At 37.5% G+C, this 18,272-nt stretch overlaps 1 protein-coding gene across 20 annotated transcripts in view; it reads right to left on the bottom strand.

The window, feature by feature from the left end:
* Nucleotides 1-18,272, bottom strand: part of PHLDB2 (pleckstrin homology like domain family B member 2) — a 199,810-nt gene that overhangs the window by 52,680 nt on the left and 128,858 nt on the right. For all 20 annotated transcript variants that reach the window (XM_039857031.1, XM_039857039.1, XM_039857035.1 and 17 more), the window contains 3 exons: nucleotides 10,243-10,626; nucleotides 1,443-1,586; nucleotides 53-190 (listed from right to left, as the gene is read on the bottom strand). In XM_039857031.1, the coding sequence (XP_039712965.1) occupies nucleotides 53-190; nucleotides 1,443-1,586; nucleotides 10,243-10,626 (666 nt within the window). The remainder of the gene's footprint in view (nucleotides 1-52; nucleotides 191-1,442; nucleotides 1,587-10,242; nucleotides 10,627-18,272) is intronic.

The raw sequence follows: 18,272 nt of genomic DNA, 5'->3' as shown, positions 1-18,272 counted from the left end.
CACTATTTGCACCCCGCCCCCCAAACTGCATTCAAATGGAATTTTCTTTTACCTTGGTCTTTTCACCAACAATGTTCTTTTCCAGTTCTGCTATCTTTCGGTTTAGATGATCCAAAATCTCCTTCTCTTTCATAAGTTCAGTTGTTTCCGATTTCTGCTCTCCATCCAAAAGAGCACATTCCATATCCAACTGAGGACACAAAACATAGCTCAGAGGTGTTTCACCTTCAGGGAAATTCTCAGCTGCCCACTTAGGAGGTATATTTTTAACAGCTATAAATTTCAAAAAGTACTAGTGTATCAGGTAGATTGTGGATACTACAGAACATTTCAGAGAACCCACAGGAGACTCAGATTTCCCATATAAGAAAGTTGAAGAGCCCAGAATATATTTGCTAAGAAAACTAGTTATCATTTTTCTATGATAACCTCTTTTCTGCTTACTTTTCAAAATTACTTTGCCTATGTGCTTAGATTCAGGTTCAAGCTTGAACCATCCTGGGAGCAGTCAAATGTCTTTCTTTGTTTGTCCCTAGAGCATGGGAAGTGAAAATTACCAGCCCACCATGCAAGCACTGTATTCCTAGCAATGCCAGCAGGAAGGGCTTCCAGGGTTTGTGCATAAACTGACAGGTGTAGTCTCCTTTCACTTATGGGACTATCTGCATCATCTGTGAGTATAGATACACAGATCCTACCTATGAAGAATTATCTGCTCCTTCTCATTCCATGGAAGTAATGTAAAAATTATGCCTTCTTTCAGTTATAGTTATGATTTTATAACTATAATTTTAGTTTGTCTGTATCTGTCTCCTCCTTGGTTTCCAAACCTCTAGAGAGCTAGGTCTATGTTTGCTTCACATGTAAATCCCCTCTAGTACTAACTTAATATCCAATTCACAGTAAGCTAGCTTAGAAAATGTTTGTTAGATTTCAACTCGAACACCTAAATGCATGATACTGCAGCTTATAGATCTTGTAGCAAGTCAGAAAGCATATACAGTAAGTTCTCACTTAACATGACGATAGGTTCTTGAAACTGTGGTGAAATGACATATAATGAAATCAATTTTACCGTGGGCTAAAGAGTTAAGTTCCTATACTTTCTCATCAACATTAGAACAGAAAAACGTTAGAACAAAATCATGTTGAACAAAATTATTAGAGGACCTGCTGTACTAGTTAAGACAAAATCAATTAAAATACTGTACATTAAAAATGGCTTAATATGATTATCTCTTCTTCTTTAAAAAAGAGAAGGAAAAATAAATGTAAAAAAAGGCATTTTTACTATATACATGTACCCACTGAACAAAAGTTTGCTCATGTCGACTTCTATATATTCTGTTTTCAATGCTTATGCCTTAATGGACAGAAATATTTTTAAGCTAAGGGAAAGAAAGAAAAAATGGAAAAGGAAAAAGTGAACTCATGGTTTATACCTCTCTAGAAGATTCATCCATCTGGTCATTTATATCTTTGATTTTTTGTTCAAGTTCCTCAAGGTTGTTCAGAATTGCTATTCGGGTCTCTTCCATTGCAGCCAACTCCTGAATCCTTTGTTCTTCACTTATGCCCTCTGGGGTCTGTAATTAATCAACACAGAAAAAAGCTATTCACACTTCTATTCCAGACTTTCCCAGTCTGTACACCAGCCAGAGGTCTAATGTTTCAGCCTCCATGCCTATTTGGATTTTAAAAGCATCCCTGTGATGGTTTATTTGGAACTCTGCATTTTTCCCACAGATACTCAGCAGTTAGGTTCTTAGTTTAGCTCATAGAAAGCAACTTAAACTTATAAATTCATATCCTTTTAAAGCCGAAATAAAAAAGAGGTTATACAGATGAGAAAGCTGTTGTCCATAGTAATTGTAGTGACTTCGGGATTTCTGGTCAAGATAGCAGAATAGGTAAATGCTGTGCTCGCCTCCTCTCACAGCCACATCAAAATTACAACTACAGAACAACCATCATTGAGAATCGCCTGAAGTCTAGCTGCGCAGAAGTCTTATAATGAAGGAGATAAAGAAGAAGCCAACCTCGAGGCTAGTAGGAGGGGTGGAGATGTGGAATGGACTGGTCCCACACCCATGTGTGTCAGTTAAAACTCAGGAGAAATATTGCAGCTGTGGAGGTCCCCCTGAGGAGCGAGAGATCCCAGCCCCACACCAGCCTTCCCAGCCCAGGCTTCCAGTGGCAGGAAGAGAAGCCCCAGCAACTTCTGGCTGTGAAAACCAATGAAGATTGCAGATGAGTGAGATGGTGGGCCACTAGAGTACCAGCTGTTCCTCTTAAAGAGCCTGCATGCTGACTTACTCCCCAACAGATTCACTTGCTCTGAGCTCCAGCTCTGGGGCAGCAACTCAAAAGGTGCTAAGGACATAGGAGGAAGAATTGAATTGTCTGGCTTCTGGGCGAGGGCTGGAGGGGCAGTTTTCCTCTAGACAGGACTATTGGCAAAATCCATTGTTTCTTTTTTGAGCCCTGCCCCCTCCCGGTGTGCAGACACAGGCAGCCACCATATATGAGTCTCCATCAATCTGGCTAACACTAATCGCCCTCCCCAGGTGATTCCCTGAGACCCAGCCCCACCTAACTTGCAGGCCCACCTAAGCCACTTCCAATGGGTTTTCCATACAAATAGCCTGTCCTGGCTCATGCTGCAGACTTTCGTAAATTCTCTTAAAGGTTCACAAACCCAAACAAGCAGCATTGGGCCTTGGCATGCCCCATACCTCTCTCTGAGCAGCCCCAAGCCCAGCAACGGCAGCAACCAGCCTTGGTTTATAGCTTAGACTCTCCTGGATGGAAGACATATGTAGATTGCCTTGTGGCCCCAGGCAGGGCACAAGCAGCAGCTGAACTTGTCTTATGACATGTCCCTCCTAAAAAGCCCCAAGGCCAGTACGCCCTGCAATCAGATTCCTCCATAGCACTGAAGCACCACCAGTCCACCTCCATAGATGACATACCTAAAAGGCAGACTCAGTAGCACCAGAGTCCTGCTAAAGTGAATTCTGCTCCATAGGGTCAGCCCTTGCACAACAGTTCCTCCACTGTAGTCACAGGCAGTCCTCACAACCAATTAGCCTAAAGGTCAATCTTTCCCAGTGACATGCAAAAAGCAACTAAGGCTCAACTAAAATAGGAGGGCAAACACAACCCACACAAGGGACCCACCCGTAGCACCTAGTTCAGATGACCAGGGAGACTGCCCCATTGAGTCCTACAGGACATCTACTACATAAGGCCACTCTACCAAGACCAAGAGATATAACAGCTCTACCTAATACATATAAACAAACACAGAGAGGCAGCCAAAATGGGGATACAAAGAAACATGTCCCAAATGAAAGAATGGAACAAAGCTCCAGAAAAAGAACTAAACAAAATAGAGACAATCAATCTACCAGATGCAGAGTTCAAAACACTGGCTACAAGGATGCTCAATAATCTCAGTGAGAACTTCAACAGAGATAGAAAACATAAACATGGAACTAGAAACATAAAAAAAAGAACCAGTCAGAAATGAAGACTATGTTAGAGAGAATCAACAGTAGTTTAGATAAAGCAGTATAGAAGATAAGGTAGCAGAAAATATCCAATCAGAACAGAAAAAAAAAAAATCCAAAAAAATGAGGATAGTTTAATGGGCCTCTGGGATAACATCAAGCATACCCAACATTCACATCATTGGGGTACCAGAAGGAGAAGAGAAGAGAGCAAGGAATTGAAAACCTATTTGAAGAAATAATGACTGAAAACTTTTGTAACCTGGTGAAAGAAACACGTACAAGCTCAGGGAGCGCAGAGAGACGCAAGCAAGTGAAACCAAAGAGGGCTCCACCAAGACACATCATAATTAAAATGCCAAAAGTTAAAGATAAAGAGAGAATCTTAAAAGCAGCAAGAGAAAAGCGGTTAGTTACCTACAAGGAAGCTCCTAGAAGACTGTCATCTCATTTAGCAGAAACTTTGCAGGCCAGAAGGACTTGACATAAAATGTTCAAAGTGATGAAAAGCAACGACCTACAACCAAGATCATTCTACCATTTAGGAGTGAAGGACAGATAAAGAGCTTTCAGACAAGGAAGAAGCTAAAGGAGCTCATCACCACCAAACTGATATTACAAGGAACGTTAAAGGTACTTCTTTAAGAAGAATAAAAAAAATAAAATAAAAAATATAAATAAAAAGATGGCAATAACTACATGTCTGTCAACAATTACTTTTATTGTAAATAGATTAAATGCTCCAATCGAAAGACATAAGGTGGCTAAATGAATAAGAAAACAAGACCCTTACATATGCTGTCTTGTTATAAGAGACTCACTTCAGATCAAAAGACACACACAGACTTAAAGAGTAGAAAAGATATGAACATGGGGAAAAAATGGTGTTATTTTGCCACATGGGTGGCAAAATGGTGTTATATTGCCACATGGGTGGCAATACTTATAACAGACAAAATAAACTTTAAAATAAAGGCTATAACAAGAGACAAAGAAGGACCCAGTAATCCCATTTCCGGGTATTTACCTTAAGAAACACAAAACACTACTTCGAAGGGACAGTGAATCCACATGTTCCTTGCAGCATTATTTATAAGAGCCAAGATAAGAAGATGACCTGGCTGTCCATCAGTGGATGAATGGATAAAGAAAGAAGTGATACATGTATACGATGGAATATTATTCAGCCATAAGAAAATAATGAAATCTCGCCATCTGTAACAACATGAATAAACCTGGAGGGTATTGTTTTGAGTGGAGTAAGACAGAGAAAGACAAATGCCATATGATTTCACTTACATGTGGAATCTAATGAACAAACAAAAAAGAAATAAACTCATAGATATTGAGAACATTTTGATGGTTGCCAGATTGGGGGGCGGGGGGAATGGGTGGAAAAGGTAAAGGAATTAAGAAGTACAAATTGGTAGTTATAAAATAGTCATGGGGATGTGAAGTATAACATAAGGAATATAGTTAATAATACTGTAATAACTATATCTGGTGTCAGATGGGAACTAAATTTATCAAGGTGACCAATTTGAAAGTTACATAAATATCTAATCATTATGTTGTACATTTAAAACTAATACAATATTGTGTGTCAACTGTAATTGAAAAATAAAAAAAAAATGTTGAAAAAAATGTTCCACAATCAAAAACTTTTTTTAAAGAAAAAAAATTGTAGTAACTGTTCTAAGGTTATAGAGACAGTTCAGCACAGCAAAAAACTAGAATCTAGACAAGACTTTGACATCTTTGGGGCTTTCTGGGGCTTGTTGTTACCTTCTTTACAAGCTACATATATTTCCCATCTTGAGTACACCTACAACAGTCTGTGGAATCTGTAGCCAGACTGTTGGGTCTCATTGGTAGGGTTAGCTGCAAATGAGGTTTCATGCTTATTTCCTTTCCAACACAAAGTGGAAAAAAGCAAGGACACATCACACTTGGGCCAATCTCACTGAAATGCTCCACAAAATTAATGACCAGGACAAAACAGGCTTAATTACTTTGGTGACCTCCAAAATGACTTAAAATTACACACTTAATATTAAATTAATTCATGTTTCACTTTTTGTGTTAGCATACTACTTACCATCTTTATCCTATAAAGGACTTTCTTCCTATATGATGTTTAAGACACTAACTGGGCCAATGGCCTTTCGTGAGATGAAATAAGACAGAAGCCCAGGAAAGAAAGGATTTTTGATCATACACACAGCCAAAATGTGACTGCCTCTGATTTGAAAAAGAGAATACAATGAATCGAAAATAGCCTCTTTTTTCAAGAATTTCAGATTAATTATCAGGCCAAGACCAGTCTTTATATATGTCAATAGATGCTGGTATATCTAAGTTTTATCTCTTTGAAAAAGAAGTAATTTCTTTGCATCAGTAAGTCAATGATTATACAATTTCACAATTGGTAATTGAAAACAGCAGCTCAGGTAAGTAAATTGTTGAAGATTACTCGCTAATCATTAAAAGGAATATTTAAATTAACCAAAAAACACACTAAAATTTAGTATACTTCCCTAAGTTCATTTAATTTATTTAACAATCCTGAAAATAACTTTAAGAAGATAAGTATCATGTTGTATTTTTTATTCCTTATTCATATTCTTTATTTTTTACCCTGCTTTGCTGCCCCTTAAGGAGATTAAACAATTGAGAAGTCACAAGTATCTCAAGATGATTAGAGCAAAGATATGCAGGCCTCCCAAGCTTTGACATTTAGCTTTTTAATTGTCACCTAAAATCTGTATCTAATCAACTAATAAAACAACTGCTGACCATTTTATCATAGACAATGAATACCATTATCCTAATATTTAGGTGCCTGTTTTAGGGCCTAAGGAATGCCCGTAATAATGAACGGCATTCCTAAATCACTGACGAGTAATCTTAACAGGAAAGACTCAAGAAGACTGGTATCCTGTTGGGTCAACATTTCATATTAGGTTTCAACTTCCAACATGGTTTAAAAATATCTCTCTCACTAGTGGAAGTAAAGCATTAAGAGAAAACAAAACCTGAACAATCTACAAAAGTATAAAGATAGGTAATAGTGGCAACTATAAGTATCCGTGTAACTCAAAGTTTTGAGAAAATTTATCACAATAGATATATTTAATAATCGGTAACTTGAGATGCTGTTTATAGCAATGAATGCTACCTAAGAAATGACTGTTTTTTACTGTTATTTATAAAAGCGACGTCTTCAAAAGGCATTCTAAAGCTCCAGTTTGTGATAGAATGGGGTGAGGATATTATAAACTTATTTGTGTTCAAATAAAGAAAGCCAAAAGGGAGCCAAGGGTGTGGTGGCCACTAAAATAGCTTTAGTTTTACGGTGACAGAGAAAACTTTAATTTTAATCTATCTGAAAGTTGTTTTTTTTTTTATTGTAATGGATAGAATCCCACTGAGAGTGACGTTTTAATAAGCCCATTACGTAGATGTGCATTCCCAAATATGCCATCTTTGAGGTAACTTGATTCACATAGAGAAAGGGAAGAGACAGTAGAGAAGGGTCAAGATGCTTTCCATCTGCCCTCTTTTTTGTAGATCTCTTCTTAGAAACCTCTTGCAGGCGGAGGAGGTTCCACATGTGAGGGCTTTGCAATGTAGATAGAATGATTATTCAGAAAGAGAAGAGTCAAAAAGTTCTCATCTCTAGGAGAAAGCATTTTTTTGTAACTATATAAGATAATGAGTGTTAACTAAGATGACTGTGGTAATCATTCTACAATATATGTAAGTCCAGTCACTACACCGTACACCTTAAACTTATGCAGTGCTGTATGTCAATTATATCTTGATAAAACTGCAGGAAAAAAAGAGAAGAGTGAGCTAGTCTCAGCTTTCACCTCAGGTGATGGTAGACAGATTGACAAAAGCTAATTCAAATTAACATATTTCCAAGGTTATCTGCATCTTTAAGTGTTAGGTAAAGCAAGTTCCAGAAAAGTAAATCTCTGGTTTCCTAAATATCATTAAATCTTTGTTTCATAAATCTGCTGAGTGTTTTTCACATTCCTTTCTTCTCTACTGCCCCTTAAATTGATTTACTTCATTGTACTTTGTGAAGTAAATAACTCAGTGAGCAGATTACTAAAAGAAGAGCATCTAGAATAAATAGGATTTAAAAAAAAAGATTCTCTATCAGCTGTCTCAAGGTAACATATGTCTGCCCTCAAAAAGTAAAAAAATGAAAAGCTCATTCCTGGAACCCATCGCCCTCTCAATTGCCATCTGTTTGAGCTGCAGTGTGGTAAGGAGAGGTGCCCTTGATGTTTACTGTCTCTCAAGGAGGCACAGAATTATATCTCTTACCACAAGGATGCTGCTCCAAGCTTCAGAGGCCTCCTATTCCACAAAAACACAATTGAGCAATGAAAAACATCTGTCATGATCTGCTCATTTATACACCAACAGCTTTCTTGTCACAGCCTTCTTCAGGAAGAAACCTGTCTCTAAAAAGTTAGTCCTTAGAGAAAGCACACAGTTCACCGTCTTTACATCTGGCAGATCTCCATGAAGGAAGAAATGTGAAAGGATTTAAGATAAAAAAAAAAAAAAGTAGTAAAGAATTTCTGTGGAAAACCAATGTCTGATTATAACGGGTCAAATATTCAAATGATGGGCTATTTACTTTGCCTGAATAACAACTCTTGGCTCTACTCCATCCTAGTTTGTTTGTTTGTTTCCTTCCTTCCTTCCATCCTTCCTTCCTTCCTCGCTTCCCTCCCTTATCTCTCTGTCTCTGTCTCTCTCTCTCTCTCTTTCTCTCTCTCTCTCTTTCTTTCTTTCTTTATTATGGTGACATTGGTTAATGAAATCCAGTAAGTTTCAAGCGTACGATTCAACAGTAAGGCATACATATATACATTGCATTGTGTGTTCACCGCCCATAGTTAGACTTCTTTCTGTTGCCACCCATCCTAGTTTCTAACGGTTGCATCTTTCTGGCAATAGAGACAGATGTCCTATTCAGAACTGCTCTCCATTGAGAATTAGTAAGGTAAATGTGCTCATTAGAAGAAAGAAGAGATTAAACAGTCCAGAGCCTTGATGCATATGATGGGAGAAGTCAATGGGTACAAAGGACTTCCGACCAGGAACATTCAACTTTGTTCAATAAGAAAAAGTCTTGCTGCAGCCAAACAAGAATAAAAACAAACACACAAACTCTCCTCAACAGTACCCCACGTCATAAATTACCTCCAGAAGTTAGCACTGTGATAAAGTCTTTCTCTTAAAGAATCAGTATGTGTCCTTCTCTTATAACAAAAACATAACTAATAAATCTTTTTTATTTTTGGTTCTTTGGTCATGATTGCCAAGAATCTCGGAGCTGAACTTAATGGTCAGAGTTGCTTAAATAAATTCATTAATTTGTCCTATTTATCCTTAAATAAATAAGTTCTCGTGATTATGGTACCTGTTTTCCTGGTATCTACTTTCCCCTGTTATTCACTATTTCTAATTTTATTATAATAAAATTTATATCTTTTAATATCTTTTATCATATGTGCTCTTAAAGTCATTCTAGAAAACTGGTAGGGAAAATCTTTTTTAATTCAATAAAAAAAAATGCTCTTAACCTGTGTTAAAAAAAATAACATCAAGATTTTCTTTGAACTCCATTTTAAAAATCCTCAAATTTGGAAGATATTTTTAAATCAGCAAACAGATACCTAAATAATAATTATAATGACATATAAATCTTAAACTCTTATACGTCCAAAAAAAGTCATAGTCAAATGTCAAAGTGACCACTCATGATGAAAGATTAACTTCCTTGCCACAAATAGTTATTACTTAGTAAAAAGAAGACATTTTTTAAAAAATGGGTGAAGAAGATGAATAAGTGGTTTAAAATACAAATTAACAACTAAAAATATGAAAAGATGTCCAATTTCATGAATAATTAAAGACAAGCAAATTAAAATACCTATTAACTTAGCAAATTGAAATCTTCTGATAATACACAACCTTGGTAAGTTTATGGAGAACAAGGTGCTCTCATAAAATAAACCGTTAGTGAAAGTGTGACCTGGAAATACAGTCTTTTGAGAGTATAATTTGGAAATATCGATTAAAATGAATAATATACAAACTCTGATAGAGCAATCACACTTTTAGTAAGTGATCCTACAAATAACATTTGCACAATTGTGCAAATATATACATACCTAGAATATTTGCCGCATGTAGATTTTATCATCGAAAAACTGGAAATAACTTAAATAGCATTTCCAAACAATAGAACACATATGCCCCGTTAGAATGAATGAAGTAAAGCTGTGTGTACTAATATGCAAAGATGCTCAAGACATTTAGCGAGGGGTGAAAAAAGTGCAGAACACTATGTTTGTATGTGTGTGTGTCTATGTCTATAATATATGGCTGAATATGCACAGAAATATTAGGAAAGCATGTAAAACACTTTAAATGTTTATCTTTCAGATGTACAACTGGGAGGGGACAAGATGAAGAGAAACGTGTTTTTCTCCTTTTCTGTACCGCTACATTTTTTTTACAGTGAAAATTTGTTACTTTATAGTAAACACTAATTTGCTGCAGCTTGCTAATTACCTCTTAAATTGAAGCTTCACTGAAAACATTTTAGAAAACAAGCATGATAAAGCCTCTAGTCTCTAGGGTAATGTAGGTACATAGTCCCAGGCCTTCCATCCCAGTCTCTGTGCTCTGCCATCTTTACCTTTGGTAGTATACTTAAGTAAGTGGACTCGTTGGAAGCTTTCGGAAAGGCAGAGGAGGGTGGTGGGGGATTCCTGGTGAGGTCCCTGAGCAGTTCCTCATTTCTGACGCTCCTGGGGGAAAGGAAGCTGGCATTGCTCTGACTGACGTTCCCGAAGACAGCCAAGTCCACATCATGGACAGAGCCTTTCTGGTGGCACCTGTATCTGACATCAGGGCTCACCAGGGCCTCTTCAAACACAGACTCCTCATCAGAGAGCTGCAGCTTCTCAAGTTCCTTATTGATTTTCTGCACATCTGCCACGGTGGTGCCAGTAGACAAGTGACTGTCAGACTTTGTGTATTCAGCACAAAGGCTGAGGATCGTCTCCAGACGCTGTCTCTCCTAGAACACAGAGGGGAGGAGAAGGTCAATGAGTTTATGAGAATGGAGACAACTCCTAATAAAAAGACTGAAGAGGCTGAGACCACTGGTGATTTCATCTCACATATAAACACAGAGACGCTTGGCTCGTTATGATTTTCCATCATCTTTGATAGATATATTCAAGAGTCCAGATGACACCTGGGTTAACAATGCCTGCTTATCCTCCCAATCTCTATTCTGGCTGCCCTCCTTATTTTTATATCCCAAGGCCAATCCTAGCAGAAAGCAGCACTCAGTAAGCCTTTCCTTATCAATTCTCCAACCACTTCAAAGGCTTTTTTAATTTCCATTTTTTAAAATCTTCACTCCCTTTTCCCTGCCTCTGGCTATCTACTTTCAACAAAATCTAGCTCTTTCATCACTATACATTTAATATTTGCCCTTAAAATGAACTCTCTAACTTCCTATAGAAATATCATTCTACTGTTAGACACACACAAAGAAAAATGTTACTTAAAGAATCTTTTAATTTAAAAGGCATAACTAGATCTTCGATTTCTTTTTCTTAAAACGCTTCAAAACTCTTTATGTCTCATCACCATGTAAAGGTATTTTCCACCAATTTCTTACATGAGTAATTAAAATGATAAAGTGGGAATGTTGCATGAAAATGAAGAACATTTCATGTCATTTCCAGATAGACATTATTGTATTTCAAATTCTGAGATCATCACATCTTTGATTCATTTAGCTGGAAAATAAGATCAACATATAGGGCCACTGATGTCATAATGGTACCGACACTTCGCCAAGCTCCCCATATAAAATAGATAGATATATATGATTCTTGTCTTTTCAGCCAATTTACTATATATTTGTGAACAACGGGTTATAACTTACAAAATGCTTATCATAAGCCTAGACAGCAATGTTTGGGTTGGGGAATGTCAAGATCTTCACCTCTTAATTCCAATGCCAAAGTGAAAAGAAAAAAAGTTAAATGACAATTCAAAATCCTTCCAGAGAAAAACATTTTCCAAACTGGTTATCAGTAACAAAATAGAAAAACTTTAAACAGCACTGGGCCACAGTTTTCCATTTCTAATTGCAGCAAATTTGTAAAGACAACATTCTGAGGGCAGTTTGCTCTTTATTATCAAAGGACTATCAAATAGAAAAGTCAAATAGGAACAGACCGACATACCCTTGTTCCCATTAAATACATTCATTAAATGACGAGATAGAAGTTGTATCAGATTTTTATCTCTTCTCTAAATTACTTCTCCCTCCCCCACCAAAAAAAGCAATAGCTTGATCAAAAGGACTATTAAATTGGTTCCTATAAGCCCCCACCTCCCTTTCACTCCCTGATCTTCTGGACTCCAGCTGCAGCTCTGTCCTCATGGCCTCTTCCCACAACAGGCACTCACAGTCGCACAACCTCACCCCAGACGCTTCTGCACCCTGTCCATCCAGGAACTCTAGCGCTTATTTATCTCCTCAGCTGCCACTAGCTGCCAAGCCCTACCCACCTCAGCTTCACGGGGAGGGGGGAGGGGGACTCAGCCTTCATTGCCTTATTTTAAACTTCTCCAACAATCTAGAAAAGTCTACATAGGAATATGCAAAGACAACCTGAAAGGGCATATGTGAGGAGAGGGACAAGAACGAGATGCTATATTTTACTTCTCAATAGTATCTGCATTAGAGGCTAATCTCTAAAAAGAAAAGTGCTCTTTCTACACTTTAGGTGAATTCTGTTGAAGCATCTAAACTCAGTCTTTACTAATCTTTCTAGATTAGTGCGTATACGTCAGCCTGGACATTAATTACATTTGGAATTATCTGAAAGTTGTCAGTTTCCATTTAGCAAGGCAGTGTGGTCTTCAAAAGCATGAAAGTTACTTCTGCCTAGCCTATAATACATAGCAAAATTCTTCCCACATCTCTTTCCTAAAATAGTTTCTTTTGCTGCCAGTGCTATTGCTTAATTCCAGAGGGAATAAATGATCCCAGCCTTAAGATGAATGCTATTTCAGAGAGTGAAATGCAGCATTCAAAGGCTTGTGCACAGGAAGTTTGGTCTACTGGTATGTGCTTCTCTCTATTCTTATCACCCCTTTCACAGCCAATCTGTCTAGGCTGGAAACACACACACACACACACACACACACACGCACACACACACACACTACTGCTGCCCACAAGTCTAAAAGAAATCCAGGCCACACTGAGGTGCACTGGCCCCATAAAAGCAGCACCAAAGAAAAATAAACTGATGATGCGAAACGCGTCAGAAGAAAGTCTGCAAGGCATTTCAGGAAGCACTATAAGAGCCTTTTAAGGAAAATCCTGAACAGCATTTATCCTTAGAAAAATAATTCTTCCTTGAGCCCTCTTCACTCCAGATTCTTGTTCCTTCCCAGTCACGACACCAATATTCTCCACTCTGTGTGACCTAAAACCAGGGCGACCGCTCAACCAAAACACGTTAAGAACCAAATACGGTACTATTAATAATTATAGTAGACCATCAAGCACAAACTGGGAAACTGCCTGAAACTCAATTTTCTTTGGTACTTTTTCTGGCTGTCTGCTGAGTTGGGAGGCTACCCTCTTTGAGATTTCCAATTTGTACCACCTTTCCAAACCGACATTCTACATTTTCTCCTGAAAAGCCACCAGTACAGGACCTAAACATCCACATGGTCCAACACATTGTTGCTAAGGGTTTAGAGAGTAGTTCTCTTTGAATCAAATTATTTCAAATACATTTTAACTGTTTTCTCACTATTTTCCCTTTCTTCCATCTCCATATACCACATATATCAAAGAAAGCTTTGAAGGGGACATGAGATCTTAAGAAATATGCCCAAAGAAAACAGTGTGTAATTCTTTCTCTCAGAGGTTAAAAAAAAAGTTGTGGGCTGATTGTAGGTATGTTTTTTAACCTCAGAGCTTTCTTTTTCAGAGAATGAGTCTGGCATTGTTCCATTGCAGTTCACAGCCCTCAGTCTGGTACCTCATCCATCTCCTAAACCCATCATGCTTCCTCGTAATCAACTGCAGCCAGTCTAGGCCATAGGACTATAAATATAATGCAGAAATAAATTTAGAAGAAAACGAATTGCTGATTTTTCAGCACAAGTGAAACCTTAAAAATTCTTCTGTTATAATTAAATATGTTAGGTCATTTGTTACATAAACAAAGGATCAACTTTTAATGATTAGAAATGATTCAATTGAAAGAAGCTTGTTTTTTCTTAAGAAGACCGGTTGTAACTGGTAAGCATGACTTTACTTTTCTCTACTGTTAACCCTAGAGATTCTATAGTTCCATAATCTTCACTTCAACAAAGATCTTTTAAGTTACTTGCTGCCTAGTAATGTACTGTGGATACAGAGATGTAAAAAGATAGCTTCTCTAGTCTCAAAACTTTAACAGAAGGCACAAATAAGTAATCAGTTAAAGAAAACAGTGATAGCAGAGGTTTACAGAAAATGTAAGGATTTGCATATGGGGAAGACACACACAAATTACAGAAAAACAAATTTGAATTGAGTCTTCAAGTTTGCGTGTTCTGCTGGACAGTGGGAAAGGCAAGGCATTTCTGTAAAGGAGCCACATCAGCAAAGGCATAGGGTCATGAAATATCACAGTATGCTCAGGGGTCAACAACTGCTATGAGGCTAGAGAGATGCAGCTCTTTGGAGGAAGAGCAACAAGGTTTATGTAGAGAAACTGGCCAACTTTCTTTCTCTTTATATCAGGACTCAAGAGATCCCAACAGCCCTAAACAAACTTTTGGAATAAACTCATTGGGTGCACCAACGAGAATCAGAGACCTGGTCTAAAAGTGGGCGGCAGAATGAGAAGAGCTGGGGCTGACAGCAAGTAAGCAGAATTTGCAGGATTCTACAAATTCCGATGTCTTAATTAGGTAGGACCATCTGGAGGAAACACAGTGGCAGTGGCTAAAAATCTTTTATGTGAGTCTATTTGTTTTTAGGGATAAATTCCTTGGGGAAGTAACCTAGGCTACTATGATCAGTTCTCTTTCTGGACAGGGTAAATGGTTCTTCTCTTCCCTACCCCAAAATTAGACATGACTGTCAAACTTGCAATGGCTAATGAAATGTGAGAAGCAACGTGTGTCACTTCTATTTGAACAGCCAGTGCACGATTCATCACACATCTTGCTTTGCTATGGCAGAGTGACACTTCAGATGATGCTGGCTCCATCAGACTAAACCCCAAGTAAGGAATTGTGAAGCAGAGGCCTCATTCAACCCATATTGACCAAGGAGTGTGAAAGAGAGATAGATAGACTTATGTTGTTTTGAGGTTCTGAAAATTTTCCCTCCTCTCCACTCCTCTCCCTTCCCTTCCCCTCCCTTCCCTTTCCTGTTTTTATCAGTTTAGTAAAAGCGATCTGATTAAAAAATTGTATATATAAGTAAGGAGTTTTTATTGTTTGGTTTTACAAATTATTTTTATGGAAGTTAGTTTAATGTCTGGTTAAGAATATTTTATTTTATTTTATTTATTTTAATTATTTTTAGTCTGGCCGGAAAGTCAACCTTCAGGCTTATAGTCAAGAGAGCACTTTATTCTGCCACCTTTAGTTTAATAGATGTACACCTGTGCCCCATAAGGGTTGAGCGGGAAGAGGTACATCTGTCTAACAAATGAAAGAGTGATGGCTTTGCGTGCCTATCTGTTCTGGAGGCGACTGAAAGTTATGTGGAGAGTTACTAATAATGTAGCAGCTACTAACTGATCGATAAATATTGGTTTTGTGCAGATTACTATTAGGATATTGTATCATATACATGCATTTCCCTTCCATAGTAATGGATAGGGAGAGGGAGAGTAAGACATATGAAGTAACTAGGACATTTACCACTCAATGATTTTTCAGTACCCGCCTTCTCAAATATACTCAATGCGCTCAAATACACAAACACACTGCCTAAGAGATGGAGGCCACCCTGCTTAAACTCCCTAAACTTCCCTCCTGCGCCTAGCTTTATCTGTCTACTCCCCCTTTCTTCAATGTGCCATAGTAGGTAAGAGCATGAACTCTGGAACTGTGCAGCCAGACGGCTTGGGTTTGATCCTAGTTCTGTAGCTACTTGTGTAGCCTTGGGCAAGTCATTCGGCTTCTCTGAGTCTTAGTCCCTCATGTATCTAGCTTATAAGGTGGTAGTGAGGATGAAATACACACACGCATATGGCTGGCACTCAGAATGATGTCTGGGACAAAGTAAACACAATATGCTAGCTTTTATCTTACAAGAGTACCTCAGGCTAAGCCCTTTGCCTGCACCATTGCACCCATACTGCCTCTCACTATCCTTGTGGGATATCCCAATTCTCCCTTCCCCACATTCTTATTTCCTCTCTGTTGACTCCTTTATCTCTGTCTTAAAATGTACTCAACTCTCCTCCTTCCTCCCGCAAAGAAACATTAAATTATCCTTATCACATTACTCTGTAGATCTACCCTTCTACTTTTTCTACTTTCCTTCACAGCTCCCAGCCCCCATTCTCTAGCTCAAAGAAGTTAACAATGCTTGAAACTTCGCTCCCCATCATTCCCAGCCCTTTGCAATCTGGAACAGTGTATCCTCCCTTTGTGCCAACTGGGTACCCGGTAAGAAAAGGGGCACCTCCCACTTCTCCAAAAAAATTAGGAGTAAAGTGACCAGAAATAGGAGAAGTGCTTTGAAATAAAGATATCATCAGGACTCTATGAAGGAAGCTCGGTGCTGCTCTCAGTAACCTTATGCTTTAATGACTGGAGGGTAAAGTGACTTCTCTCTCCCACAGAACCACTGGACATTCAGAGCGGAATCTCTAAGTGTCTAAGTTGGATTACATGGAAAGAACATGAATATAGATTTAAAGTTCTGGCACTTACCAGACCTATAACACAAAAGTTTTTATCAAGTTCAACCTTCCAAGTCTCTATTACGTGGTTTGTAAAACAGATGATAAGATCAGCCTTCCCTAGGGTTCTTGGGAGAATTTAGTAAGGGAATGTGTGTGAAGACATTTTATACACTTTACACTGTAAAGTCTACAGTTGGTGCCTGTCACATAGAAGATGCTCAGTGTTTGTTAACCACAATTAGAGATGGTTTCCATCAAAAATTTGAAACGAAAATACGTAATTGTCTTGTGGGTCCTGGGGAACTAACTCTAATACTGATTAACAAGCAAACCTAAAAACCAAACTCAATTGCTTTAAGAGAAAGAAAATACAGGAAAAATATTATGCAGTAAAATGTCTCCCTGAAAAATTCACAAATCTATGAGGGTCCTCTGCCAGTTTGGAAGGAGAGAAAAATCCTTCATTGCCCCAAATTCCCTCCCTTGGTGGATCAAGTGCCTGAGCCTCTGGCAAGAGAGCACTGCTTAGTCACCATAACAACCCAGGGAAGAAGGAATCTTTCCAGTCTCTCACTGGCATTGAGTTCTTCCATCACTCCAACACTGAGCAACAAATATTACCTACAGTACATTAAGTCTAGCCCAGTAGTTTCTAGAAAGAAGTATCCTCAAAAAAATCCATTCTTCTATCAAGAGCACACACTTTCCCCTTGACATAAAACCCAGATTTCTGTTGCATTGTCCCTGGCTCCACCTTAAATTGCAGAGATCACCAGTGGGTGCACACATCATTCAAATACCTGAGAACTTTATCATATCCTGCCTTTGCTCATACTCAGAGACATTCACTTTTTTAAATCTCACTTCATAAATCAATAATTCACACTCCTAATCATTTTTTTGAAAGATTACTATTACTCATTGCTGTGTCAATATCTCCCTTAAACCTCCTTACCTTTATTACTATTTCTAGCTGTTCCCTATTTTAGAAGGAACTTGTTTTAAAATATATATGTGAATATAAAATAAGTATGTATTTAATTATTAACACATTCATTAAAATATATAATTAACATATTTAATAATTTAATAATATATCATATTATATATAATTGTATATCATGTCATAACATAACATGACATGATATACAATTATATATAATATGTATATATGCTGCAGTAATGATTATTTTTATTTTAATTTACACCAAATATGTCCTTAAATACTATCACTTGATTGAATTAACCCTATTACTTTCTAATCCAAGAATGTTTTCTCAACTTGCTTTTTCCATCTCTAGTTATTACTTGCATTTGTCAGGCAGTCAAGTTAATCTCTGATCACAATGTCCATTTAACTAGGGCCATTTATATTTTAGTCCTTTTCCTGATGTGTTTTTGCATCACTTTGCCATTTAAAATTGACTGGAAGACATGAAGGTTATGAAGTTTTACTTTTATAAAATATCAGAGTTGAGGTGAACTATTTTTAAAATATTAAAATGTATTATTTGAAAAATATTATTAAAATAATGTACTTTTTCCTATACATTGAAAAACACTGGCTGTAAAGAAGGAAATTCCTGTGATTGATGTAATCATAATTTCCACATAGTGTCTAAGAAAAATATTCCAGATAGTTTTCCTCTTACGTGGATGGTGTTTCATAAGAAAATCTACAAGGTGCCTGAGTTTCTTCTGTTAAAAAAATTATGCTATTGTTCCCCATAATTAAAGAAAACATGACAAACGTCCAATAGTACTATCA

The sequence above is a fragment of the Pteropus medius genome, unplaced genomic scaffold (genome assembly GCF_902729225.1).
Source record: "Pteropus medius unplaced genomic scaffold, Ma_sr-lr_union100, whole genome shotgun sequence".
Lineage (NCBI taxonomy): Eukaryota > Metazoa > Chordata > Mammalia > Chiroptera > Pteropodidae > Pteropus > Pteropus medius.
The sequence above is the reverse complement of the archived record's forward strand: the minus strand, read 5'-3'. Positions and strand labels throughout refer to the sequence as shown.